At 39.2% G+C, this 27,564-nt stretch overlaps 1 protein-coding gene across 2 annotated transcripts in view; it reads left to right on the forward strand.

The window, feature by feature from the left end:
• Positions 1-27,564, forward strand: part of LOC126263642 (coiled-coil and C2 domain-containing protein 1-like) — a 130,624-nt gene that overhangs the window by 1,734 nt on the left and 101,326 nt on the right. For both annotated transcript variants that reach the window (XM_049960734.1, XM_049960735.1), the window contains exon 3: positions 10,700-10,815. In XM_049960734.1, coding sequence (XP_049816691.1) covers positions 10,700-10,815 — 116 coding nt within the window. The remainder of the gene's footprint in view (positions 1-10,699; positions 10,816-27,564) is intronic.

The following is a 27,564-nucleotide window of genomic DNA, read 5'->3' on the forward strand; positions in this document are numbered from 1 at the left end:
ACACACACACACACACACAGTCTCAGATGGTAACTGAAACCACTTTGCGAGCAGCAGCACCAGTGCATGATGGGAATGGCCACTGGGTGGGAGAAAGGAGACGGTGGGGAGGAGGAGGGATAATAAGGTTGGGATGGAGGACAGTGAAGTGCTGCAGGTTGAGCAGCCGGGAGAGGGCAAGGTGGGGGGTGTAGCGGAAAAAGAGAGAAATAGAGATAAATAAATAAAAAAAGACTGGATGTGATGGTGGAATGATGGCTGTGTAGTGCTGGAATGGGAGCAGGGAAGGGACTGGATGGGCGAGGACAGCGACTAATGAAGGTTGAGGCCTGGAGGGTTGGGAATGTAGGATGTATTGCAGGGAAAGTTCCCACCTGTGCCATTCAGAAAAGCTGTTGTTGGTGGGAAGGATCCATATGGCACAGGCTGTGAAGCAGCCATTGAAATGAAGGACATCATGTTTGGCAGCATGTTCAGCAACAGGGTGGTCCACTTGTTTCCTGGCTACTGTTTGTCGGTGGCCATTCATGTGGACAGACAGCTTGTTGGTTGTCATGCCTACATAGAATGCAGCACAGTGGGTGCAGCTTATCTTGTAGACCACATGACTGGTTTCACAGGTAGCCCTGCCTTTGATGCGATTGATGTTAGTGACTGGACTCGAGTAGGTGGTGGTGGGAGGATGTATGGGACAGGTTTTGTATCTAGGTCTATTACAGGGGTATGAGCCATGAGGTAAAGGGTTGGGAGCAGGGGTTGTGTAAGGTAATCTTTAATCAACACTTGTTGTTGGGAATGGAATGTAGGCCTAGTTGTTTTTTTATGATCATTGTGCAAACAATTCCCTGTTTCACAAATGTATTATGAGTGCATCCAGTTAACCATTGCTGTGGTGATCAAATTGCATTCATGGGGTAGTAGCAAACTGATTTTCCCCACTTAATTCTTTCACTTTACCATTTCAAACCAGGTGTAGATTTCATTCTGTGCTACACATCAATTTGTAGTCACAGTGAAACTGTCAACTTCAGACCTCGCATAGATCTGAGATGACAACAGACAAGTTACGCCTGCCCTGATGCACATGTTTATCTACCAGGCTCCAAAACTGTAGCAGGTGCTTCTGAGATGAGGAATTACTACTGTTATGGAGAGGAAGTCTTCGGTTGTGAGGTTTAAGATGCCATACCAGTGTTCATATTGGGCTATGTATCATTTATTTTTAAGACCATTGACCACTTCATTAGAATCATACGTATTGCATGATCTTAAGAAGTGTAAGGTGTTTTTTCCTCAGTCGCTTGACATTGGTTCACACAGTTACAGTAATCTATTTCTCCTCCTGAAACTATGTGACACAGGGTGAGGCTGAAGCATCAACAAATGTCTATGACATCAAATGTGAGAGTATCATACAGGTGAAAATACTGCCTCTTTTGCTTGTAGTGCTTACCTGTTGTGGCAATTGTACTTTGCATCTCTCTTTCATTTTGTTCATCTACTCCTCTCTTTCAGTTTGTTCATCTACTCTCAAGCAAACTATTCAGTGGAAAACTAGTGGAGTTGTCCATACAGTTGACTACATCTCTGTTTGGATCCAGTGATGAGACTTAGGCAAATGAGTGTTTATTTAGGCAAAATTGACACAAATCAGTGAACTCAGCTTGAACATATCCAGTTCTTAGTAGATTTCTTAAGTATGAGTCTCCTCAAGTCATGTTCTCAGACTGAAGCTTCCATCATATTTATGCAATTAGCTGCAAGCAAATTGTATTGTAAGTGTTCAAATGCATCTTTTCCACAGTGATAACCTGTTAAACTGTGAATGTTGAAATCCTGGTATAAATACAGATGACCACACACCATTTAGCTGCAGTATCAAGTGGTAGGCAGGCACAACAACTAGACAGAATGAGCACAAGTGAACACATACACACAAAACTACATTTTTATGCCACTGTGATGGGACTGGAATTAGGGACTGACTGTGTCAAATTGAGCAGGTGAGTGGAATGAGGGGAAGGAAAACTTGGCAATATATGAAAGCAACATGTCATATGTCAGTCAGTTCTGCTGAAACTATGCACAGCCTTTTGTTTGTGTGCACAACCACTACTAGCTGCCCTCCTAAATGAATGGCCACCACCAAACTGTCGAAAAGCAAAATTAACCACAATGTTGCAGCAAATGCTGAGCACAATTGACTTCAGTAATAGCCCCAATCTGTGCCATCTGAGTTCCCCGTCTTCAGTACTGTCTTTTCTGAAGTGGTAGTGGTAGAAATGGTCCTAACAACACATTTTTGATCTTGTGATTGCTTGTCCTAAGTCTCTACTAACATCTGTCCAACATCCACTTCCATCATTGTCCCGGTATCCCCTGCCCCCATTCCTCAACAGATCCCCACCATATACTTTAATTCAGTTAATCTATATCTACACTGTTATCTCTATATTTGTGCTCTACCCAAGTTCCCCCGTCCCCCTCCCCAGTTCATGCCTTATATTCAATCATGTACTGCGCCCTTTCCATGCCTGCCTAGGGTGGGGTCACAGATGACACATTTCCTGTACTGTTGATATTGTCGGCTTAAGTGCTTAAGGATATAACTTTTAGCAGTGGTTCCAGTGAAATACTGTCATTTTCAACTACAACCCAGCTTTATTTCCCTTGATTTATCATTATTGGTCATTGGAACTTCAGTTCTTGTGCAACTGAAACATTCAGCTGCCCTTTGTGCATGTAGAAACTGGATTCTGCTTTGTTGCACACAACCTAAGGCATTTGAATGCTCAAGTCACAACATTCTTTATGGTTCTCTTACATTTATTTTCTAGTAATCAAAAGATCATTTTACATAGCTCATGCAGCCCTCAAAATGACTAGTCTTCTTAGGACAAATTACTACTGCCATTCCACAGGGCTCATTTCTGGTACTACTCTTACTCTTGCTTTATAAATGAACTTCTAACTTACACAGATAAATTGGAAATAGTGCTCTTTGTTGATAATGCAACCATCATAATCAAGACCAATGGATCTGCAAGAACAAAACTAGCAATAAATAAAATAACTTAGAATATTATTAGTTGGTTCTAAGTAAATTGTCTATCACTTGACTTAAAACACACACAATTCATTCAGCTGCAAAAGGCAAGAAGAAATATTGATTAGAATCTGAATTGGAAATGATGTTATAGATCTTATCGAGTGTTAGACATTTTTCCCTTGCGTCTCCTCCTCCATTGTGGATATGGCATGTAAATAATGATGCCTGCTGTGCATTGTAGTTTATTGTGTTGATTATCATCATAACCTCTATCAGTGGAATCAGTTTAATAGGAGTAATGTCTTAATTAATTTTTTCCTAGAAGTTAGTTGTGTGAGAGAGGTTTTAGTAATCTGAAAATAAAACAGGCGTTCATTGTGAGTTATGTTCCCATATGTAAAACTTCATAAATACTTCCACTAGATTTTAATGAGATATGTCAGTTCGTTTGTATTGTTATCCACTTAATTCTGAAAATTAACCCTTAATATTGATAAGCATCAGCAAACATACAATGGAAACAAAAAACCTGTTAATTGCAAAAGAAGTGAACTTCACTGTTGAAAGTGCTGGGTAATATGCAAGCTGATGACTGTAGAAAATTAGTTGGTATCAGAACAGAACTTTCTGCTGTGTACACCAAGTAAACAATATTGTGAAAGTCATATTTTTAGTCAAAATAGCTTTTTTTAATTTGACTGAGAATACGAATAAAAGAAGTGGGAACTACTTAACATGAGATTGGCAGCAAATTTCTCATTTATCAATCAACTTCAAACCAGATGCGATTCATGCTAATGAAAAATCTGGAACTGTCTTCAGGTAGCCAAAATTATTTCATTGCCTTATCATGATGTGTGACTTTATACATTTTCATTTTGTGAATCAACATATTATAAAATTTTGACTATTAAGTTTCTTCTTCTGTTTAGAAAATTACACAAGAGCTGTGTGCAGCTGTAAATAGTTGCAACCAGTCACTTAACTTGTTTTTAAGCCATTTGGAGCTTATCTTCAAATGAGATGAACAGAAGGCATACATAAATATTGCCATTAGTTATGCTGTATGTGGAAATTATTCTGTAATATTCAGTGTTTGTATAAACAGTAGTGTCTATCCATGACGCACTTCTGTTCTGCCGGCCGCGGTGGTCTCGCGGTTACTAGGCGCGCAGTCCGGAACCGTGCGACTGCTACGGTCGCAGGTTTGAATCCTGCCACGGGCATGGATGTGTGTGATGTCCTTAGGTTAGTTAGGTTTAAGTAGTTCTAAGTTCTAGGGGCCTGATGACCACAGCAGTTGAGTCCCATAGTGCTCAGAGCCATTTGAGCCTTCTGTTCTGTCTGTAAGTTGGTGTCCGTAGTTAATGTGCTTTCAGTTGCAAGTGTTGTATTTCATCAAGTAATTTACCAAGTGGTGCGAGCACATCAAGGAAATGTAACAGGAAAGAGGTATGGCTGACTCTTGAATTTGGTCTCTCTAATAGAAGTGGAAGGCTACTACGATCTCGCCTTGTCGTATGCCATGTAGTAATAGAAGAGGTACAGTGGTTTAGGGCACCAGAAGCATTGGACTGAATACAACAGAGTTATAGTTTGTTGATAAACTGAAGAACGAACAGTGCATGCGGTGGTAAAAAATGGCCTTTCCTAGAAGAATGCCTTACCTGCTATACAGGACGACTAAGAATCAGATTGGCACCTAGCAGTGCAATGCAGTGTGCTGTAATTTCCACAGATTCTGTTGATGTGCATTTCTTGTGTTAATTGGGACATTAAGCATGGAAACAACCAGTGATCTCAAAAATGGCTTTTAATGTTGGAATTGGTGGCAAAAGGATATGTATGGTAGTGTTAGTAGCGGTAGGCCTCCTGCAAATATGTGTCGAATATGTTTTTATCAGGATAGGACAGATATTGGTCATAGTCTTTCTGAAGGGACCACCATGCCTGAAATGATTTAAGACAACCTAAATCAGGATGGCTGAGCAAAGCAAATTCCACCCTCATAAGTAGACCACGGATTTTTAGGTCGTAAAAAAGTTTTTTTTAGGCACCTAAAATAGGCTCCTTCAGTAGTTAATTTAGGCTATATAAAACCTAAAATAGGCTCTAATAAAAATGATGCAGAGAAAATAAAAATAAATTAAAATACACAGTGTTGACAGTATGAACATCTTATTAGTCATTAAAACAAGGAGAATGAATATTTACACAGTTACAGAGCACAGCAATCTACAACATTAATGTTGAACATAACTCCTACAAGATCAAGATTTCTGTAAAAAAGATGTGGCAATGGTTTAATTAATACATTCGTAGTTTCACATATTCTGACCATAGTTGGTTTCACAATAAATAACCAAAATCTTTTCTAGGTTTTCTAGTGAAAAACTGTGGCGCTTGTCAGTCAGAATCAATTTATACGCTGAAAAAGAACATTCTACATCAACAGATGTGACAGGGGCGTACTTCATTTTCGGCACATGTTGGACAGGAATGCTGCAGTCAGGAGTGCTGGATTTTCCACTAAGTATGTCGGCAGCTGCACACAACTCCTTCAGGCCAGTGTTCTTCTGCAAAACCGTTTGCATTTTTGCCCGTACTTTTTCCCCTACTTCACCTGGCGCTTCATTAATTTTCATTTTGACTTCTTCAAGCAAAGAAATATTGTCATAGATAGGTCTCCCCTGAGCCTTCTAATTGTGAAATTATTCTTGCGATAAATGTGTAGTGGGCCCTAATGTAAGATAAGTCCCATTTTAAAGAATAATCTTTGAGTAACTCCATTGCTGCAGTTACGGATGCAGCATCCTCCGGTATATTTTCAACCACCTTCTGGACAGCTGAGAGATGCGTACTATAGTATTCTGCTGCTATCGGCCATGTGCCCCAGCGGGTGACAACAGGCTCTGGCGGCAATGGGACATCTGGAAGCTGTTCTTTGAATGCCTGTATTCTTGATCTGCACTACCTCACTCTGTTGGTTGCTATTGTACCATGTTTATATGATTACATACTTGGTTGGGAAAGGAGTGAGACAGGGTTGTAGCCTCTCCCCGATGTTATTCAATCTGTATATTGAGCAAGCAGTAAAGGAAACAAAAGAAAAAATCAGAGTAGGTATTAAAATTCATGGAGAAGAAGTAAAAACTTTGAGGTTGGCCGATGACATTGTAATTCTGTCAGAGACAGCAAAGGACTTGGAAGAGCAGTTGAACAGAATGGACAGTGTCTTGAAAGGAGGGTATAAGATGAACATCAACAAAAGCAAAACGAGGATAATGGAATGTAGCATCGGGTGATGCTGAGGGGATTAGATTAGGAAATGAGACACTTAAAGTAGTAAAGGAGTTTTGCTATTTAGGGAGTAAAATAACTGATGGTGGTCGAAGTAGAGAGGATATAAAATGTAGACTGGCAATGGCAAGGAAATTGTTTCTGAAGAAGAGAAATTTGTTAACATCGAGTATAGATTTAAGTGTCAGGAAGTTGTTTCTGAAAGTATTTGTATGGAGTGTAGCCATGTATGGAAGTGAAACATGGACGATAACTAGTTTGGACAAGAAGAGAATAGAAGCTTTCGAAATGTGGTGCTACAGAAGAATGCTGAAGATAAGGTGGGTAGATCACGTAACTAATGAGGAGGTATTGAATAGGATTGGGGAGAAGAGAAGTTTGTGGCACAACTTGACTAGAAGAAGGGATCGGTTGGTAGGACATGTTTTGAGGCATCAAGGGATCACAAATTTAGCATTGGAGGGCAGTGTGGAGGGTAAAAATCATAGAGGGAGACCAAGAGATGAATACACTAAACAGATTCAGAAGGATGTAGGTTGCAGTAGGTACTGGGAGATGAAGAAGCTTGCACAGGATAGAGTAGCATGGAGAGCTGCATCAAACCAGTCTCAGGACTGAAGACCACAACAGCAACAACAACTGTTTGTGCAAGATAATATAAAACACAGTTTATCACTGCAGGCACTATAGACACCCACTAGTGACTCCTGGACCATGAAAATGCTGCTACGCCCTTTGCACTCCCTCCAGTCTATCTGGATAAGTGATTCCAAGTCCATAAACATGCAATGATGGCCCTTACCCATCTTCACTTCCTTCCTGCAGCCTGTCTGAAGAACTAAGTCAGCATCCCTGAATGATGAGTGATTCGTTGAGCTCAGGAGAATGCCAAGACCTTACTATCATACACTTTAGATATTGGCACTTGATTTTCTTGTAAAAGAATTGCATTGTGATCATTTATTGTGATATAACAGGGTCACAATTAATAACATGTTCCAGGCTATTATACTGTGGTTGAATGGATTTCACCTTAAAAACCGACATTCCGTCCCCACCTTCGGAGGACATTTTCAAGGGGGATTGTAGCTTTGTTGAATGTCCGATTCATGCCCTGTGAATCGGGCATGATCCCCCATGAAAATGTCCTCTGTAGATGGGGACGAAACGTTGGATTTTAAGGTGAAATCCATTCAACCACAGCATAAGAGCCTGGAACATTTTATTAATTGTGATATTTCCAGCCTTGAAAGTTTACATTTTACAATATGACAGTGTGCTGTTGTCCCCTTTCATTATTAGCCACTACTCTGAGTACTAAAAGTTTTTACTTTAAATTTTCAAGTCAGTTTGGATGATGCCCTTTGGTGTCCTTCATGTTCGACCATGAATAAAATTTTGTGACATCTCTTTTAACACTATAAAGGAATCAAAAGAAACCTATCAGTTTTTATTTCTGCAGTAAATAAATCAGTTTTTAGCACCATTGCACCAAACTTCTTGACCTTTCCTCATTTTTTCTGCTTGTGACGATAGTCTATTGCTGTGTCCTGAATTTTCACAATGTTATGGAAATTTCACAAGGTAGACCTAGAACGGAATATTGGTGTTCACATAATTACAAAGCTATTTGCATTGCAATTTGTTTTGGTCAACAATCGCTGCTTTGAATAATGATTTAAAAGGTTTCCACACTGGACACTCTAACATAACTTTTCAGTCCATATTTTGTGTGATCTTACTAGAAAAGGGCAGATTCTGGAGAACTCTGATATTGAATCAGAAAGTGATGTATTGCATTCAGATGGTGATTTTTCAGTGTGATACAACTGGCGAAGATAGGTGTTACTGTCATTAGTTGACGCCTCATTAATATTCTTTCCACAACAATCTCAGGAGTCAAATGGTGCAACAGTGAAGATTGCAGCTAGAGGTAGAATGAAATGGAAGGTTGCTAACATGCCGTCGCCTGGTAGAAGGGCTGCTTTAAATGACCTGATGCAGAGATGATGATCCACTGCATATGCCTGCCACCAAGCGGATGACTCCATCATCAGTGCCTTTCAACTCCTTCTATGTTAATAAATGTTGTGTATTGTGTAAAACACAAAGAATCAAATTCTTGGAGGGAAATAAGAAACGCATCCAGGACATGGCAGCAATAAATGCATAAACCATCTATAACCAATTAAAGTAAAACCGCGATTCTCCAACCTGGGATTCACTGACTTCCTTGGCGAACTGCGTGCCAGTACTATCAATTGATTTTACTCCTGCCACGTAGTAGAAACATGTGAAGATTGGCTTCACTGTTGGAAAAATTGTCATGAGTTTAGGCAAGTTGCTGTTTCATGTGAAAAACAACGTTCTGATGATGATGCAGTTGGGGAATTCATTGAAAAATTTGGAAAAAAAGGTTAGAAAATAAACTGGTAGTTGATCAGTTATACAACATTGATGAGTCTGGGCTAAACTATAAAATGCTGCCTCAAAAATCCATTGCCTCAAACGGCAACAGGCATGACACTAGCATAGGACAGCTTGATCATTGTAGCATGGTGCAAGGCAAGTGGTGACCATAAATTGATGTTTGTAATTGTCAAATATAAGAAACCAAGAGCCTTAAGAAACATAAACATGACAGCACCCACTATTTGTTACAAAAAAAGTACTTAGATGAATGGTAATTTCTTTAAAGGATTATTTTTTATGCGTTTGATCTGGCTGTTAAAAAGATACTCGAAATCCAAAAATCTACCACCTCGTGCAATTGTACTGCTACATAATGCCCAAGCCACCCCTTTGAGTCTGAACTTCAACAAGGTGACATAAAAGCTATGTTTTTGCCCCTCTCATGCCCATGTATAAATGTATTTTTTTTTTTAATTTAATATTGATTTATTACATCGTTGCGAGCTCTGTAAGTGACTTGTTTTATTCTCCTTTTATTTAGTGACCTCTCCGCTGTTTTGACCACACCCTGGTCCGAGAAGTGACACTTAATCTAGGTTCTAATGTAACTAAAAATAACCCAACGAGAAAAGCATTAATTCTTTAATGGGTAAATGAACTCACAGACAAGAAACAACAAAGAACGGGACAGGAGCAAGAAGCTAGTTGAACAAAGAAGTGGCTATAGAACTGGACAAATCAGAAAAAGGAAATAAGTGTCAAATTGTATGTGCAAAGGAAACAAGACTGGTGACATCTGAGAGAAGCACAAAAAAGCTGTTTGCAGAGATGTATATGAAAAGTACGAATTCTCAAAGTTTAATTTAAACTGTGTTTTGAAAAAAGGGTAAAATTAATGAAGAAATGTTAAGCACTTTAGAAATCGATCACGTTTCTGGGTAGATGCAGATATCAAATGATGCCTTCCAGGTGTTGTAACAGTGTTACACACACACACACACACACACACACACACACACACACACACACACACGTACACACACGTCTGCAGTCTCAGAGAGCTGAAGCTACACTTTTCCATTGTTTTATTAAATCTCCTATGTTGTTTTATTAAATTGAATCAGTGTGTTGCTGACATAAGACTTTTTGTGAAGCAGCATATCATAAAAGTGGAGGTTGAGGTTTGAAGAAGTTGTTTTCATGATGAATACTGTATATGTCTCCAGAATGAGATTTTCACTCTGCAGCACTTGCCCGCGAAAGGCAAAGGTCCCGAGTTCGAGTCTCGGTCCGGCACACAGTTTTAATCTGTCAGGAAGTTTCAACGTATGTGTCTGCTAATAACCCTACAAGACAACTTTCCATTGGCTATTCTGAATTTTGAATGTAAAATTAGTTATTGATTACACAGTAGATGTCTTAAAAAATCAGCTCCAGAATATCAAGTACTTCACAAATATTGTATATACCATTGTTCCAAATTTAGTATGTTATTTATTATTATACTGATGCTTCTCTGATGGGTTGTGCATGTGCAAATTTACTCTGTCTAGATACAAATTTAACTGTGGTTATGTATGATGTCTTATGGTTTTGATGAGCTTGTAGCGTGATAAGAGTTCTTTTGATATTTGTAATCTTTACATACTCTGTTATTCAGATTTGGAAAGAAGTTTCAGTTTTCAAGTAACTCCCTAATTTTGTGTGGGAACGAGTCCTTATTTACTTTCTTCATCTTGTTATTTCTAAAAACAGTCTTCATGTTTTTTAATAAGTTGGTTTCCAAGTCTTCTTTAATGAGAGCATAATTGTTTGCAATTTTTTTTCTTTTTCATTTTATTAATGTTGAGTAATTAATTGCCCCTCCAAATGGATTTCATGTTAGTCATGGCGTTAAAAATATAAACAGCTCATAAGCTTTACTATCTGCTGTTCCAGCTCGTCCAGCACCAGCAGTACCTCAGGTAAATCTGGATGCAATGGTTGCTGAAAGTCTAAAGGATATACCGTCTGATGAAGATGTATCTGGGGATGATGATGACCCTGAACTTTTAGTAAGTGTTTTTTTTTTTCCCTCCAATAGCATGCTGTCGTATGATTGGCAGCCACACTAATAATGTTGTGTACAGTTCAGCTCTCTCTCTCTCTCTCTCTCTCTGTCTGTCTGTGTGTCTGTCTGTCTCTTAAACTTCATGTCCTTCTGAAGCGCATGTAACAAGCTATTTACAGTATGTCAGGTTTTAATGAAATAAATTTTCCATTGTCTGTGGAAGAATCATTTTAACTTGACCCTCTTATATAACATAACATAACACAATTTGAAGTATGAGCAGGGTTCAGTGTTGTATTACTTTGTTTCCTTTTTTGTGTAAGTGCTCTCCTATTAAATTGTTATTAAATCTTTATTTTTTTGGCAGTTCAGCTATTAACAGTTAAAGTTTCATGGCACTTCTGAAATTTATCATCAAATATCAGTTACTATGATCGATAGCTCTTACACCCATCCATTCACCAATATTAATTCTTCCAATTATTAGTAATAAGCAGTGTGATATTCTTTCTGTATAAATACCTCACAATATCATTTTGTCTCTCCTCTGTTAAGTAATTGTGGTTATTATAGCTGCAGTAGAAAGAGATCCAATGGAAGAAAAAAAAATGGTTGAATGCCCCTGGCTAAGGTGAGTGGTACACTTACAGGAAGTTCAACCAAATCTGTACAGGGTTTTACTTTTTGCTTCCAACTAATCCAGCAGGAATTAATTCACTTAGACTCTGAAACTTCTTTACAGTCAGTTACTTGGATTTGCTGTTGTGCATATTGTCAACTCCTTCTAAGGAAGCAAATTTTTTGTTTGGCTCTCATTATTGAGTTTGTATTTCTATCATCATCTTGTAGTGAACTTTTCCCTTACTCCACACCAAGTTCAACTGCTATTCATCTTTGGTTTTTCTTTTATTGTCAGTTTGTTGTTACTGAATTTTGCATCAGGAGACATACAGTATGTCTTCTACATCTACATCTACGTCTGTTCTCTGCAAACCACCATGAGTTGTATGGCAGAGAGTATGCCCCCCCCCCCCCCCCCCCCCCCTGTACCAGTTAATAGGGTTTCTTCCTGTTCCATTCACATATGAAGAGCGGGAAGAATGATGGTTTGAATGCCTTTGTGCATGCAGTAATTATTCTAATCTTATCCTTACATTCCCTAGATGAGCGATACGTAGGGGGTTGTAGTATATTAATAGAGCAATCATTTAAAGCCAGTTTTTGAAACGTTGTTAATAAATTTTCTTGGGATAGTTTACATCTGTCTTCAAGAGTCTTCCAGTTCGATTCCTTCAGTATATCTGTAACTCTCTCCCAGGGAGTAAACAAACCTGTGACCATTTGTGCTGCCCTTCTCTATATATGTTCAATATCACCCGTTGCCCTATTTGCTATTGAGCTATATTCTAGAACTGGTCACATGAGTAATTTGTAAGTAATCTCCTTTGTAGACTGATTGCACTTCCCGAGTATTCTACCAATAAACAGAAGTCTACCACGTGCTTTACGCACAACTGAATCTGTGTCATTTCATTTCATATCCCTACAAAGTGTTACACCCAGGTGTTTATATGAGTTGGGTAATTCCAACAGTGGGTCACTATGTTTTTTTAAGTGCACAATTTTCCATTTCTGAACATTTAGAGCAAGTTGCCAATCTCTGCACAATGTTGAAATCTTTTCAAGGTCTGACTGATTATTTATGCAGCTTCTTTCACATAGTAGTTCATTATAGATAACTGCATCATCTGCAGAAAGCTTGAGGTTGTTATTGATATTGTATGCATGGTCATTAATATACACCATGAACATCAAGAGCCCCAACATACTTCTCTAGGGTGCACCCAAAGTTACTGTCATCTGACAATGACTCTCCATCGAAGATAACATGCTGTGTCCTCCCTACCAAAAAAACCCTCAATCTAGTGACGAATTTCACTTGATACCCCATATGACTGCACTTTTGACAATAGACGTAGATGTGGTACTGAGTCAAGTGCTTTTCGGAAATAAAGAAACAGTGCATTACCTTGTTGCCTTGATCCAAAGCATTCAGTATGTCATGTGAGAAAAGTGCGAGGTGGGTTTCACACGAGGGATGTTTTTGAAATCCCTACTGGTTGGCATTGAGGACATCATTCTGTTACAGATACCTCTTATGTTTGAGCTCAGAATATGTTCTTAGATTTTACAACAAATCAATGTCAACGATACAGGATGGTAGTTTTGTGGGTCACATCTAATACCTTTCTTGCAGACGGGTGTGACATGTGCCTTTTTCCAAGAACTGGGCACAGTTTTTCGTTCAGGAGACCTATGGTACATTCTAGTAAGAAGAGGGGCTAACTCGCCGTAAATTCAGTATAGAATCTGATAGGGATTCCATTGGGGCCTGGAGCTTTGGTTTTAACAACTTCAGCTGTTTCTCAACATCACTGACACTAATAGTAATTTCATTCATCTTTTCAGTGGTATACGAATTAAACTGGGGCAATTCTGCTGGGTTTTCCTTTGTAAAGGAACACATGAAAACGGAATTAAGCATTTCAGCTTTTGCTTTGCTACCCTAAATTGCAGTTCCAGTCTCATTTGTTAAGGACTGGACACTAACTTTGGTGCCACTAACAGCCTTTACATACGACCAGAATTTCTTTGGGTTTTGTGAAATATTGTTTGACAATATTCTGCTACAGTGGTCTTGGAAGGCATCATGCATTGCTCTCGTGACAGCGAAACACATTTCATTCAGCATCTCTCTCTATCTATAGCCACACACTTGGTTTTGCACCTCTTATGCAGTAATCTCTGTCTCTTTAGAATTACAGTGACTGTACACCATGGGGGTTCCCTCCCATTATGAACTCTTATACTGAGTACATATCTATCCGGTGCATGGTCAATTATTCTTGAGCCAGAGTTCCTCTACATGCTCCTTAGCTGTGCTGAAAGTTTCAATTTCCCCATTGAGATATGACACTACTGATTTTTTATCTATTTTACTGAACATGTATATCTTTCTGCTTGTTTTAGTTTTCCTTTGTACTTTGGTAATCATTGTTGCCACAATCACATTGTGGCCACTGACTCCCGTTTCAATTTGGACATGCTCAAAGAGCTCAGGTCTGTTTGTTGCCATTAGATCCAATATGTTTCTATCTTGAGTGGGATTCCTAACTATCTGTTCTAAGTAGTTTTCTGAGAAGGCATTTAGTAAAGTCTTACTGAAGGTCTTATCATACCCACTACAAAGAAAACTGTAATTTTCCCAATTTTACAGCCCTTGTGTGTTATTACAGCTAATTTCAGGCATCTTCTTTATTATTGCCTTGTTTCTTTTCATGGTCTCCATTCTTCCTTTTATTTTATTTTCATATAGTTGCATTACCTGTATTTTATTCTTTCATAATGTTACTTGATTGATTTGTGTATGTTGAGTTTTTTTTATGCCTGTACTGTATTGTCTCTTCAAGTAAAATAGGGTGTTGTTTCTATTGAGAGTTCAGTTGCACTGACAAGAGATAAAATAGCAGAATATTTCGAAAATGCAAGCAACTGAATTTTACAGTTTTCATTTGTCTCAGCTTTGTATGATCATTGCAATAATGTGATTAATAGTCGCACATGTTCCTGTTCAGATTGTGGATGTTTTTGCAATTTTCTCCTGCACCAAGGCCCAACGAGAGGGGGATGGGGAACAATCCCCAGGATCCAGGCCGTGTGGAGGGCCCAAGTCTTTCCTCTAATTACCCCAAGTGCTCAGTTGACAAATATCAGACTAATATTGTAATTTTTTTTATTGTATAATAAATAAAAGAACATTACCCCAGCATAGTCAATCTAGCTCTTGATCACTTTATTATTCTTACAGGTCAATTGCATACAATTCTATCTCGTTCTTAATATTGAATGCACAACTTTTTCTTTAGAAATCTTGCACAAAAAACACCTTTGTTGTGATGGAGTCTAAACTGCACTTTATGTAAATGTTGTTGGAAAACCTACCAGAAACATTACCCTAACAGATGTACATCATAATTTGGTAGGACTGACAAGATCCCTTATCATTTAGCTACAAAATAGCAGGTGAGCAACTGGAAGCAGTTAATTCCATAAATTATGTGGGAGTATGCATTAGGAGTGATTTAAAATGGAATGATCATATAAAGTTGATCGTTGGTAAAGCCGATGCCAGACTGAGATTCATTGGAAGACAAAGGAAGTAGGGTACAGTACGCATGTTCGCCCACTGCTTGAATACTGCTCAGCAGTGTGGAATCCGTACCAGATAGGGTTGATAGATAAACTCCAGTGGAAGACTCTGCAGGAGAGACGCTCAGTAGCTCGGTACGGGCTTTTGTTAAAGTTTCGAGAACATACCTTCACCGAAGAGTCAAGCAGTATATTGCTCCCTCCTACGTATATCTCACGAAGAGACCATGAGGATAAAATCAGAGAGATTAGAGCCCACACAGAAGCATACCGACAATCCTTCTTTCCACGAACAATACGACACTGGAATAGAAGGGAGAACCGATAGAGGTACTCAGGGTACCCTCCGCCACACACCGTCAGGTGGCTTGCGGAGTATGGGTGTAGATGTAGATGTAGAACAATATTCAAAGATAAGGCACTTCTTATTGCGTTCAAGACCAACACCAATAAAATACATCTGTGTGTATAGTTGTCGTAGAAGAATCGTAAAAGTGAATAAATACAATGTGAAAGAGGTACATGGGCCTTGCTAAAGTTGGGAAGTAAAGAGGTAATGTTCTTCTTTTGTTTGTTTCTAGAAGAGCCAACATATGTGGGAAATCCCATGTTACTTTATATGGTATTATTTCTGTTCAAAGAAGTTTGGCTTTCAGAGGTTCATCTCAGAAAATTAGGAATCCACACAACGGAAATTTTCTCAGAGCTCTTGAGTCACTATGATCCATTTACTGTAAAGTACATTAGCAGGTCAGAAATGGACAAGAAGCTGGAAAGTGTTACAAATGCATTATTTGTCAAGTGATACTATGAATTTACGTTTGTTTCTAGTTATGCCCATACAATAGGAGTGCCATCTTCAATTGTTGTTGGTTTGAATGATCGTGAAGGGGCAATATTTCCTGTGTTATCTTTACTTAAACATGGAAATTTAAAAGTAGAAACAAGAAATAAATGAACTCTCTGGGATTCATAGAGTGTAATGAGAAAGAAAGGAGTCGCTATTAGACATTCAGTTCGATCAGTACTTGTGAAACTCAGTTCCTGTCAGTGAATGTCATGGAGAAGACTTTGAGGGTGTGTTATAAAGAAGCTGAGACACATTTTCTTTAGTGGAGTCCTCTTGCAAAATTCTCTGTGTGCTTGTCATCACCTTACTTGGGGTACTTACGCAGCTGAGTGTTGTCAAGAAGCTGATACTTTTCTCGGAATGATTCAACTTCTTTGACCTTTTCATTTGCAGTCCACAGCAATGGGATATTCTGAAACAGTACATCTCCCCCCATGAACCATGGATCTTGCCGTTGGTGGGGAGGCTTGCATGCCTTAACAATACAGATAGCCGTACCGTTGGTGCAACCACAACGGAGGGGTATCTGTCGGCCTTGCTGTGCTGGTACTGCGAACGGTGAAAGCAAGGGGAAACTACAGCTGTAATTTTTCCCGAGGGCATGCAGCTTTACTGTATGATTAAATGATGATGTTGTCCTCTTGGGTAAAATATTCCGGAGGTAAAATAGTCCCCCATTCAGATCTCTGGGCGGGGACTACTCAGGAGGACGTTGGTATCAGGAGAAAGAAAGCTAGCGTTCTACGGATTGAGCGTGGAATGTCAGATCCCTTAATCGGGCAGGTAGGTTGGAAAATTTAAAAAGGGAAATGGATAGGTTAAAGTTAGATATAGTGGGAATTAGCGAAGTTCAGTGGCAGGAGGAACAAGACTTTTGGTCAGGTGAATACAGGGTTTTAAATACAAAATCAAATAGGGGTAATGCAGGAGTAGGTTTAATAATGAATAAAAACAATAGGAGTACGGATAAGCTACTACGAACAGCATAATGAACGCATTATTGTGGCCAAGATAAGACACGAAGCCAGTGCCTACTACAGTAGTACAAGTTCATATGCCAACTAGCTCTGCAGATGACGAAGAAATTGAAGAAATGTATGATGAAATAAAATAAATTATTCAGATAGTGAAGAGAGACGAAAATTTAATAGTCATGGGTGACTGGAATTTGAGAGTAGGAAAAGGGAGAGAAGGAAACATAGTACTGTATTTACTCGAATCTAAGCCGCACTTTTTTTTCCGGTTTTTGTAATCCAAAAAACCGCCTGCAGCTTAGAATCAAGTGCAAAGTAAGCGGAAGTTCTGGAAAATGTTGGTAGGTGCCGCCACAACCAACTTTTGCTGTCGATTATATGTAGCGCTATACAGGCTTGCTTTGCAGGCACAAAAATACTGGCGCCAAAACTTTAGCGTCAGTAAATAAATTAAAAGAAAAGATAGAAGAATGTAAACATTATGCCATGTATTCTTTTGTGTTTGCTGCTATCTCATTTAAATCTTGTCTGCCTAATAACCTACGAAACTAGAGTGAGACAGCAGCAAACGCGGAAGAATATACATATTATGTCGTGTTTATATTCGTATTATTCTTTTGCTGAATAGTGATACAGTCAGAAATGAAGCACGTCAACTGACTGGATTTTTAAATCTAAGATGACTCTAATTTCTGTGCAGAATGTAATGTACTAAAGAGGCGTCTGCAAAGATTTCCAAATGGAGAAAAATTTTCGCTAAACTCTCGTTCAGAACATCTTCTATCATACACAGTCTATTATTTGGTTCTTGTTGATCATTATCAAAGAAAGCAGCAATGTAAGTAACAACAAATAGCAGTCTCTTGCCATTGTTTCGCTTATGAGACAATTCCTCTCTCTTTTTTTTTTTTTTTTTATTGTAAGCGGCGGTAGCTCGCACAAAAGCAAACCATGCTGCGAGCGGCGACAGGCCGTATACACTCATTATCAGAACGTGACAAACAATGCATGACACAGTACAATAATGCATTTTCAGCTTAGAGTGTTGTAAACGCCTATAACAAAGAGAATGGCACTTATCAGATCAAAAATAAAATAAGCAATCGATTCAAACCTGACGAAGCACGTGAAAAAGGAAGGGTACCTGTATAAATGCGGACGGAGCGCCTGACACATAGCAATGGCTACTTGGTAAAGCTTAACTGTTAAGCTTACGACTCGAACCAAACTACTGCAGCTGCATCTTCATCCATTTGACCTAAATTGTGTCTCATGTTACAATGTACCAACTTCGTTTCAATTTGGAGGTGCGGTCTAAAACTTTTTTCTCCCCTTGAATTTCGAGTCTCAAATTTCAGATGCGTCTTAGATTCGGAAAATTTTTTTCCCTTGATTTCGAGTCTCATTTTTAAGGTGTGGCATAGATTCGAGTGCGGTTTAGAATCGAGTAAATACGGTAGGTGAAGATGGATTGGGGCTAAGAAATGAAAGAGGAAGTCGCCTGGTAGAATTTTGTGCAGAGCATAACTTAGTCATAGCTAACACTTGGTTCAAGAATCATGAAAGAAGGTTGTATACATGGAAGACCCCTGGTGATACTAAAAGGTATCAGATAGATTATATAATGGTAAGACAGAGATTTAGGAACCAGGTTTTAAATTGTAAGACATTTCCAAGGGCAGATGTGGACTCTGACCACAATCGGTTGGTTATGAACTGTAGATTAAAACTGAAGAAACTGCAAAAAGGTGGGAATTTAAGGAGATGGGACCTGGATAAACAAAGAACCAGAGGTTGTACAGAGTTTCAGGGAGAGCATAAGGGAACAATTGACAGGAATGGGGGAAAGAAATACAGTAGAAGAAGAATGGGTAGCTTTGAGGGATGAAATAGTGAAAGCAGCAGAGGATCAAATAGGTAAAAAGACGAGGGGTAGTAGAAACCCTTGGGTAACATAATAAGTATTGAATTTAATTGATGAAAAGAGAAAATACAAAAATGCAGTGAATGAAGCAGGCAAAAAGGAATACAAACGTCTCAAAAATGATATCGACAGGAATTGCAAAATGGCTAAGCAGGGATGGCTAGAGGACAAATGTAAGGATGTAGAGGCTTATCTCACTAGTGGTAAGATAGATACTGCCTACAGGAAAATTGAAGTGACCTTTGGAGAAAAGAGAACCATTTGCATGTTTATCAAGAGCTTTGATGGAAACCCAGTTCTAAGCAAAGAAGTGAAAGCAGAAAGGTGGAAGGAGTGTATAGAGGTTCTATACAAGGGCGATGTTCTCAAGGACAATATTATGGAAATGGAAGAGGATGTAGATGAAGATGAAATGGAAGATATGATACTGCGTGAAGAGTTTGACAGAGCACTGAAAGACCTAAGTCGAAACAAGGCCCCGGGAGTAGACAACATTCCATTAGAACTACTGACAGCATTGGGAGAGCCAGTCCTGACAAAACTCTACCACCTGGTGAGCAAGATGTACGAGACAGGTGAAATACCCTCAGACTTCAAGAAGGGTATAATAATTCCAATCCCAAAGAAAGCAGGTGTTGACAGATATGAAAATTACTGAACTATCAGTTTAATAAGTCACAGCTGCAAAATACTAACGCGAATTCTTTACAGACAAATGGAAAAACTGATAGAAGCCGACCTCGGGAAAGATCGGTTTGGATTCTGTAGAAATGTTGGAACACGTGAGGCAATACTGACCCTACAACTTATCTTAGAAGAAAGATTAAGGAAAGGCAAACCTACGTTTCTAGCATTTGTAGACTTAGAGAAAGCTTCGGACAATGTTGATTGGAATACTCTCTTTCAAATTCTGAAGGTGGCAGGGGTAAAATACAGGGAGCGAAAGGCTATTTACTATTTGTACAGAAAGCAGATGGCAGTCGTAAGAGTCGAGGGGTATGAAAGGGAAGCAGTGGTTGGGAAGGGAGTGAGACAGGGTTGTAGCCTCTCCCCGATGTTATTCAATCTGTATATTGAGCAAGCAGTAAAGGAAACAAAAGAAAAGTTTGGAGTAGGTATTAAAATCCATGGAGAAGAAATAAAAACTTTGAGGTTCGTCGATGACATTGTAATTCTGTCAGAGACAGCAAAGGACTTGGAAGAACAGTTGAACGGAATGGACAGTGTCTTGAAAGGAGGGCATAAGATGAACATCAACAAAACCAAAACGAGGATAATGGAATGTAGTCGAATTAAGTCGGGTGATGCTGAGGGAATTAGATTAGGAAATGAGACACTTAAGTAGTAAAGGAGTTTTGCTATTTGGGGAGCAAAATAACTGATGATGGTCGAAGTAGAGAGGATATAAAATGTAGACTGGCAATGGCAAGGAAAGCGTTTCTGAAGAAGAGAAATTTGTTAACATCGAGTATAGATTTAAGTGTCAGGAAGTTGTTTCTGAAAGTATTTGTATGGAGTGTAGCCATGTATGGAAGTGAAACATGGACGATAAATAGTTAGGACAAGAAGAGAATAGAAGCTTCGAAATGTGGTCCTACAGAAGAATGCTGAAGATTAGATGGGTAGATCACATAACTAATGACGAGGTACTGAATAGGATTGGGGAGAAGAGGAGTATGTGGCACAACTTGACTAGAAGAAGGGATCGGTTGGTAGGACATGTTCTGCTACATAGAGGGGATCACCAATTTAGTGCTGGAGGGCAGTGTGGAGGGTAAAAATCGTAGAGGGAGACCAAGAGATGAATACACTAAGCAGATTCAGAAGGATGTGGGCTGCAGTAGGTACTGGGAGATGAAGAAGCTTGCACAGGATAGAGTAGCATGGAGAGCAGCATCAAACCAGTCTCAGGACTGAAGACCACCACAACAACAACTACTACTACTACTACTACTACTACTACTACTACATGGATACTTTGCATATTACACTTAAGTGTCTGGCAGAGGGTTCATCGAACCATTTTCGCAATAATTCTCTGTTATTCCACTCCTTAACAAGATCATTTTTCCCTACGTAGGTCGGCGCCATCAAGACATTTTAGCATTCGGAGGAGAAAGTTGCTGGCTGAAATTTCGTGAGGAGATTGCGCTGCCAGGAGAAATTCCTTTGTTTTAATGATGCCCATCCCAAATCCTCTATCACGTTCATGACACACTCTCCCCTGTTTCTTGCTAATACAAAGGATGTGCTCTTCTGTGAGCTCCCTCGATGTACTCCGTTAACCCTATTTGGTAAGAATCCCACGCTGTGCAGCAGTACTCCAAAAGAGGATGAACAAACGTAGTGTAGGCAGTCTCTGTAGTATACGACCTGGGACAACTGGGAGATCTGGGAAAAACCCGGGAATTTTTTCATCCAGGAGAAAACCAGGAAAACCCCGGGAATTTTTTAGAATTCCGGGAATTTTTCATTGTTTTAGTTTTTCAGTTGAATTTTTGTAATTTTGACTGGTAAGAACCAATACTCTAACAAAGTACATTACTGTATCCCTTTTCTGCAGAATAATACTTCAACAATAGAACATAAACAAGAGAAAAAAATGAAAATAACTTAAATTGCAAAGGAAATGTGCCATCAACAACAACAAACAGTGCTCATGCAAGCGTCTGCTAACAGCAAAATTTGTCAAAGCCTTTAGGAAACAACAAATTGCCTCCGACGAGCATGAAGTCACAACTGTTTACATTAGATTCATTTTAGCAGTTATGAGCGGGCTCATGCTCATGCTCATGCACATGCGCAGTTGAGTCGTGTTTGAGTAGTAGATTCTCCTGCTTTTGGCTACAGGAATGTGGCTGTTGGCTGTGCAAGCAGTCGCAGCAAAGTGGGTGCCAAATTCATATTCTTGAGGAAAAAAAACTTGTTTCACAAAGCACCTAGCATCCAGTGCACGTTTGCCTATCGATTATTCATATGAGTTTGAAATGTTTCCCTGTTGATTTTTAACACATTTTAATTTGATTTCTGAAGGAATCATAAGTTGATTTTTTAATTCGTGCATAGTGTACGTGATGTCTGTGTCAGGAGAAACCTTGTCGCATCTAGAAATAAACTTTCCGCAGACAAAAGGGGACGGGGCTATACGAGCTGAGCGGAGTAAAGCTGAACGGATGATTGCCAATCGCTGTCTGGTTATGTGGTTGATTGGGTTTGCGAATGATCAGCGTTGTTATAATTACTAGCGAAATCCATAGATTCAGACTACCAGAATGGAAATAAACAACTGACAGGAATTACAGGTGAGAAAGATGTATCCAAGAAAGTGAAATTTTGACAGAAAATTTTTGGCCAGATCGCTACACTAGTAAGGACCAGTTGTACAGTCCCTGTCTAGCAGCCGCTTAAGTTCTACTCTGGAAGTAACGTGGAAAACGTGTTCTACGAACACGTAATAATGCCTAACCGGAAAATAATAGTGGGATAACTAAACCTGTGAATTCTGGATGGGTTAGTGTGGTTAATCGACAAAGAAATTTTGAAAATGGCAGGAATCGCTACAGAATTGATGATGACAAGATTGTTTGTTAGAACGAGGAAGGAGAAGAAACGGGGACATCACACAAATTATGGAAGAATAAGGCGATTCCAAATTTATATAAAAATTTCGTAATATTACTTTTCGATCTCATGCTTGAGAAACTGGTGCATATGAATGAAATGTGAAACTATTTCCTAGCATAAAGCTTTTTGCTTGTAGTAGGCCTAATAGGCATTTGATATTGGTACAGTAGAGCGTCGATTATCCGAAGTAATTGGGGGACATGGGTGTTTGGAAAACTGGTTTGTTCGGATAATCGAACTGTACATGTTTATTTGCCAAAAAGAAGTACTGTACAGTAAATTTATTCATAAAAACAGGCACATCTTTTAGTATTACAAAGTAACATAGAAAGGCAACTTCAGTAGGAATATATAGTATGTGGCACAGTTTATTAAACACGAATGCCGTGTCTTGACTTGAAGCGTTTTAACCAGCCCGTGCTCGCTTTAAAGTTCGAAGGCCCTCAAAGTTTTTCGTTGAACTGCATTGCCTTCTCACACAGAATGGGACCTGAGATAGGTTCTCCTTCCGATCTCTTTTGTGTAAACCACTTGTAAACAGCATCATCTAGATCTGTGTTAGTGGCGAGCTTCATAGTTTTAGGGCTTGTTGATCCATCAGTAGAATCAAGCATAGCTATAAAATTTGCTATGCTCGTCTTTTGTTTTTTTTTATATCCGTAACTGTCGACTTCCCCACCTTGTACTCATTGGATAAAGTGGTTGCAGATTCACCTTCTTCTAACCTTTTAATCATCTCGCACTTGTCCCTCATAGAAAAGACAACACGTTTACGTTTAAGCATTTTCTATCGTCAAGTTCACTTCTTCACGCAGCAGCACACAAGTGGTCGTAACAGAGAACAGAAGGTGACTGCACCGTGAGAAGCTCTTCTCAGGGGCGCTTAATCATTCAAACTGCACGGAGCGGCATGCCTCGACTCGAAGCTGGCACAGCTGTTGCTGTGAACAGCTTTGATACTGCGCTACTTCTACTGCCAGTGCCACGCCGACAGAAGTGTGCTGATTGTTGAAACACAGCGACTGGCAGCTTGGCCGGTCAGCAGCGCCTTGTGAAGGCCGCATTAGAAGCAATGTTCCGCCAGCGTTGGCCCAGTGCGGCTACTACTGTGGGCAACTTGGTTTGGGAGTGAGGGGGATGATGTACGGTAGGGTGGGAGAGTAACAGGTGCGAGCGAGTACACAGTTCGGTTAAGCGGTCGTTCGGTTTACCGACGTTTGGATAATCGACGCTCTACTGTACTTCGTGAATTATATTCCATCGTATTATAAAAATGGCCATTTGTGACAAAACAGTCTCGTTTATTTGGTGTGTGTTACAAAATTGCTGCAATATTAGAAAGGCCTATTTTAAAAATCAACTCCTTGATGACGAACCATTTAGAAGGATTTCAAACCCTGAAGATCAGACATTTATGTCATTATTAAAAAAAATTTCTGGCACATTCGTGTGATATATCTTAAAGTGTAACATGTGCAAAAAAGACCAACATAATATGTGAAAGCTTAGCTTCTCTTGCAGCTTATTAACCTTAGAGACCAATATTATATGTGAACACTTTGCTTTTCATGTAGCAACACTATGTACATTAATTAAAACTATCAACTTTCCCTGTTAGTGTGTTCGTGCTACTTATCAGTGATGTTGCTGTTGGCTGACTACATCACGTGTCCTATGCTCTGAATATCTCCTGTCATCGGCTGGCGAGATCACGTGACATGAGCTATGACTGGCTTACAAAAGCACTTTGCAATCTCGATTTCAATGATTTGGAAAGTAACATGCGGTGTTTGGTGGAGTTCCAATGTATATTTTCATAATACAAAAATACGCAGTGTACATGTTGCTGCACATGAAATATATTTCCAAAACATGTCTTTTTCCCTGAGTTTTGTTTTCTAAAGTGCCGTGAAATACTACGCCCGTGTATAAAACCATAACCATTCAAAGGATTCGTAAGGGAAAATACACTCACTTAACATGGAAAAAGTGTGTTTTCACCTGGGAGAAAGTGTATTTTTAACCAGGAAATCCAGGAATTTTTTTCCTTGTCCGCGTATACACCCTGAGATCCATTGCATTTTCTAAGTGTTCTGCCAATAGAACACTGTCTTTGGCTCACTTTCCCCACATTCTCTGGTGATTCCTAGGTATTTAGTTGAATTTGCAGCCTTTAGATTTGGTTGGTTTATCATGTAACTGAAATTTCATGGATTCCTTGTAGCACTCATAGAAATACACAAAGATCAGGTCACCGAGGCATGCAAGTTATTTATTCAATGTATGCCATAATGTTGCCACCACGACAAATTTAGAAGAAGAAATTAAATATTTGAAAACTATTCGTATTTCCAACTCTGTACACTTGATATGAAACAATTAGACCACATGAATAAGATTTCCAAATGTACGTATAGCTATGCGTATCTTTTTAAACTCTTCCATGGGTGTAGCTGAAGCAGAAGGATCATTCAGCACTCTGGCTCATGTAAAAACTGTGTCAGATCAACTATGCATCAATGATGTCTCACGGATTTGGGGACCTGGGCAACTGAGTATTTGTTGGCAAGGCAGCTAGACTTTAATGTTGTGATTCAGATATTTGTTGAATCAAATGCCCGCAAAGAGCCATTGGTGACAATATTATAGGCAAATACTTCATAGTATGCTACCCATTGCACAACTTACTGTGGTTTACATGCGAGTGCATTGTAATGTGTGGGCAGACCAGGGAATGAGTGGGGACAGAACATTCCATATTACTGCATTTCTGGCAACAGACATTTTGTCAATGTACAAAGCAGTATAATACATAGCCTTTTGTTTTAAAGTGAAATTAAAGTAAATTAAACAAATCCAAAAAATAAAATTAAATGGTGTGTACATGTGTATTACAATAATTCATTATAGAATAGTATTTGAAGTCAAACTTGTAAGTTCATCAGTTGTATCAGTTTTCTCTTTTGTCATGGAGGTCTTGGTTGAGCTGTCATCCAGTTCCTGAGCTGTGCTGGTCTTGGTTCCTGATAACTGCCTTCATCACTACTTTTCAAACCAATATTTATCACTGTTCTTTCAGTCTCGTGTTCCATGAAAGCATCATCGCTCTGGTACTTTCTTGATACACTTTTATTTAACCTTAGCATGCTCACTCACGATTCATCTGGTTGGTATATTCTTTCCAAGCCATGGTGGGATATTCAAGACATAGATTTTGACAATTGTTGTTTCTCTACATTCCAAATGATTTTGACATTTTTCTTAATAAAGCAATGTCCAGTAACGTGTCGTTTTGAACTTGTATTTGGATGAAGGAAACTGTATATTCTAATAAAAGTGAACTGTATATTCTAATAAAAGTGCTGGAAGGACTTCATTGCAAAATGAGTGTGGAATTTAGAGCACGATCTTCGCAATGGCACATCACACAAGTACAAGATAAACTGTTTTCCTAGTATGAAATTATTATATGCAGACAGAAGAAAAATTGCAACACCAAGAAGGAGTTGTGTGATATGCACAAAAGTTGGTAAGTGTGATTCTGCAATTGGAAGATGATGTCTATTAAAATTTCCCACCAGTCACATAAGAGTGGGGTTAGTAATGCCACTGTGAGGATGCAAACCAGGCTTGCTTTAAATACGTGCTGTAATGGTTGTGAGTGTTAGTTACCTTTGTGATTGGACACGGTGAGTTGATCTCACTCAATAATGCCTTTAAGGTAACAAAGAGGCCATTAACAACACATAACGGAATTTGAATGAGGTCATCTAATAGGGCTACAAGAAACTGGATGTTCCTTTTGCGATATTGCAGAAAGACTTGGCACAAATGTAGCCACTGTACATGATGGCTGGCAGCAGTGGTCACAAGAGTGTACGGTCAAAAGGAGTCCTGGCTCTGGACAGCCATATGGCACTTCTGAGAGGGAAGAGCATCGCATTTGGCGTTCGGCTTTGGTGCATCATGCTGCATCTACAACAGCAATCTGAACAGTAGTTGGCACCACAGTGACACAATGAATTGTTACAAATCAGTTACTTCAAGGACAGCTCTGAGCCCAGAAGCCCTGTAGCAAGCATCCCACTGACCCCAACCCACCACCATTTCTGACTTCAGTGGTGTCGGAAGTGTGAGCTCATTGGAGGGCGGGATGGTGGTCTGTTGTGTTTTCTGATGAAATATGGTTCTGCCTTGGTGCCAGCGATGACCGTGTTTTGGTTAGGAGGAGGCTAGTTGTGGGCCAGCAACCAACCTGTCTGCATGCTAGACACATTGGAAGTATGCCTGGAGTTACAGTCTGGCGTGCAATTTTGTATGACAGTAGGTGCACTCTTGTGAGTATCCCATGCAACCTGCCAGTTGGGTGATTCGTTCTGTTGTGCTGCCATTTATGAACAGCATTCCAGCAGGTGATTTCCAGCAAGATAATGCTCGCTCACATGCTGCTGTTGTAACCCATGTGTTGACTTGTTGTCTTGGCATACTTGATCATCAGATCTGTCTTCAGTTGACCACATATGGAACATCATCAGATGACAACTGCAGTCCATCCACGAACAGCTTTAACCGTCTCTGTATTGACCAATCAAGTGCAACAGGCATTGAACTCCATCCTACAAATTGATATCCGGCACTGGAACCTGTACAACACTTTACATAGACACCCAAAATTTAATTACTCTTTGTTAATTTTTTTGTGTTGTGATTTTTTTCCGTAAGTGTATTTAAATATAAAGAAATTGCAAATACAGTTCTTCCTGCCACAGCGCGTTCTAAGTCTGATTGGAAATGTGTGTAGAAATCATAAATGTGGATGCAGAAAATGTGCTCAGAAAAACAATTACGTACCATAGGCAGGAAATTTAATTTTCAGTGTCAGTTCTGTAACTAGGAAGCCAGTCTTTCTGCGTTTTCATAGAAAAACAAAGTTATGAATTTTGATATGTGAAAATAAGTGAAAAATTTCATAGAAGATATTCTGTGATGTACAATAACAGATTGACATCAGTCGTTCATTGTTTCCACGGGAAAATAGCAGCTGAAACAAAAGCATAAAAAATCTACATTATGGCACTAACTGTTGTACAGGAAATTTGCAGACACTGTATTATTGGTAAGTAATGTTTATATTCATGTCCTCTATGACATGAGAAAAGTAGGAACAGTTAC

Source organism: Schistocerca nitens, chromosome 6 (assembly GCF_023898315.1).
Source record: "Schistocerca nitens isolate TAMUIC-IGC-003100 chromosome 6, iqSchNite1.1, whole genome shotgun sequence".
In the NCBI taxonomy this organism is placed as follows: domain Eukaryota; kingdom Metazoa; phylum Arthropoda; class Insecta; order Orthoptera; family Acrididae; genus Schistocerca; species Schistocerca nitens.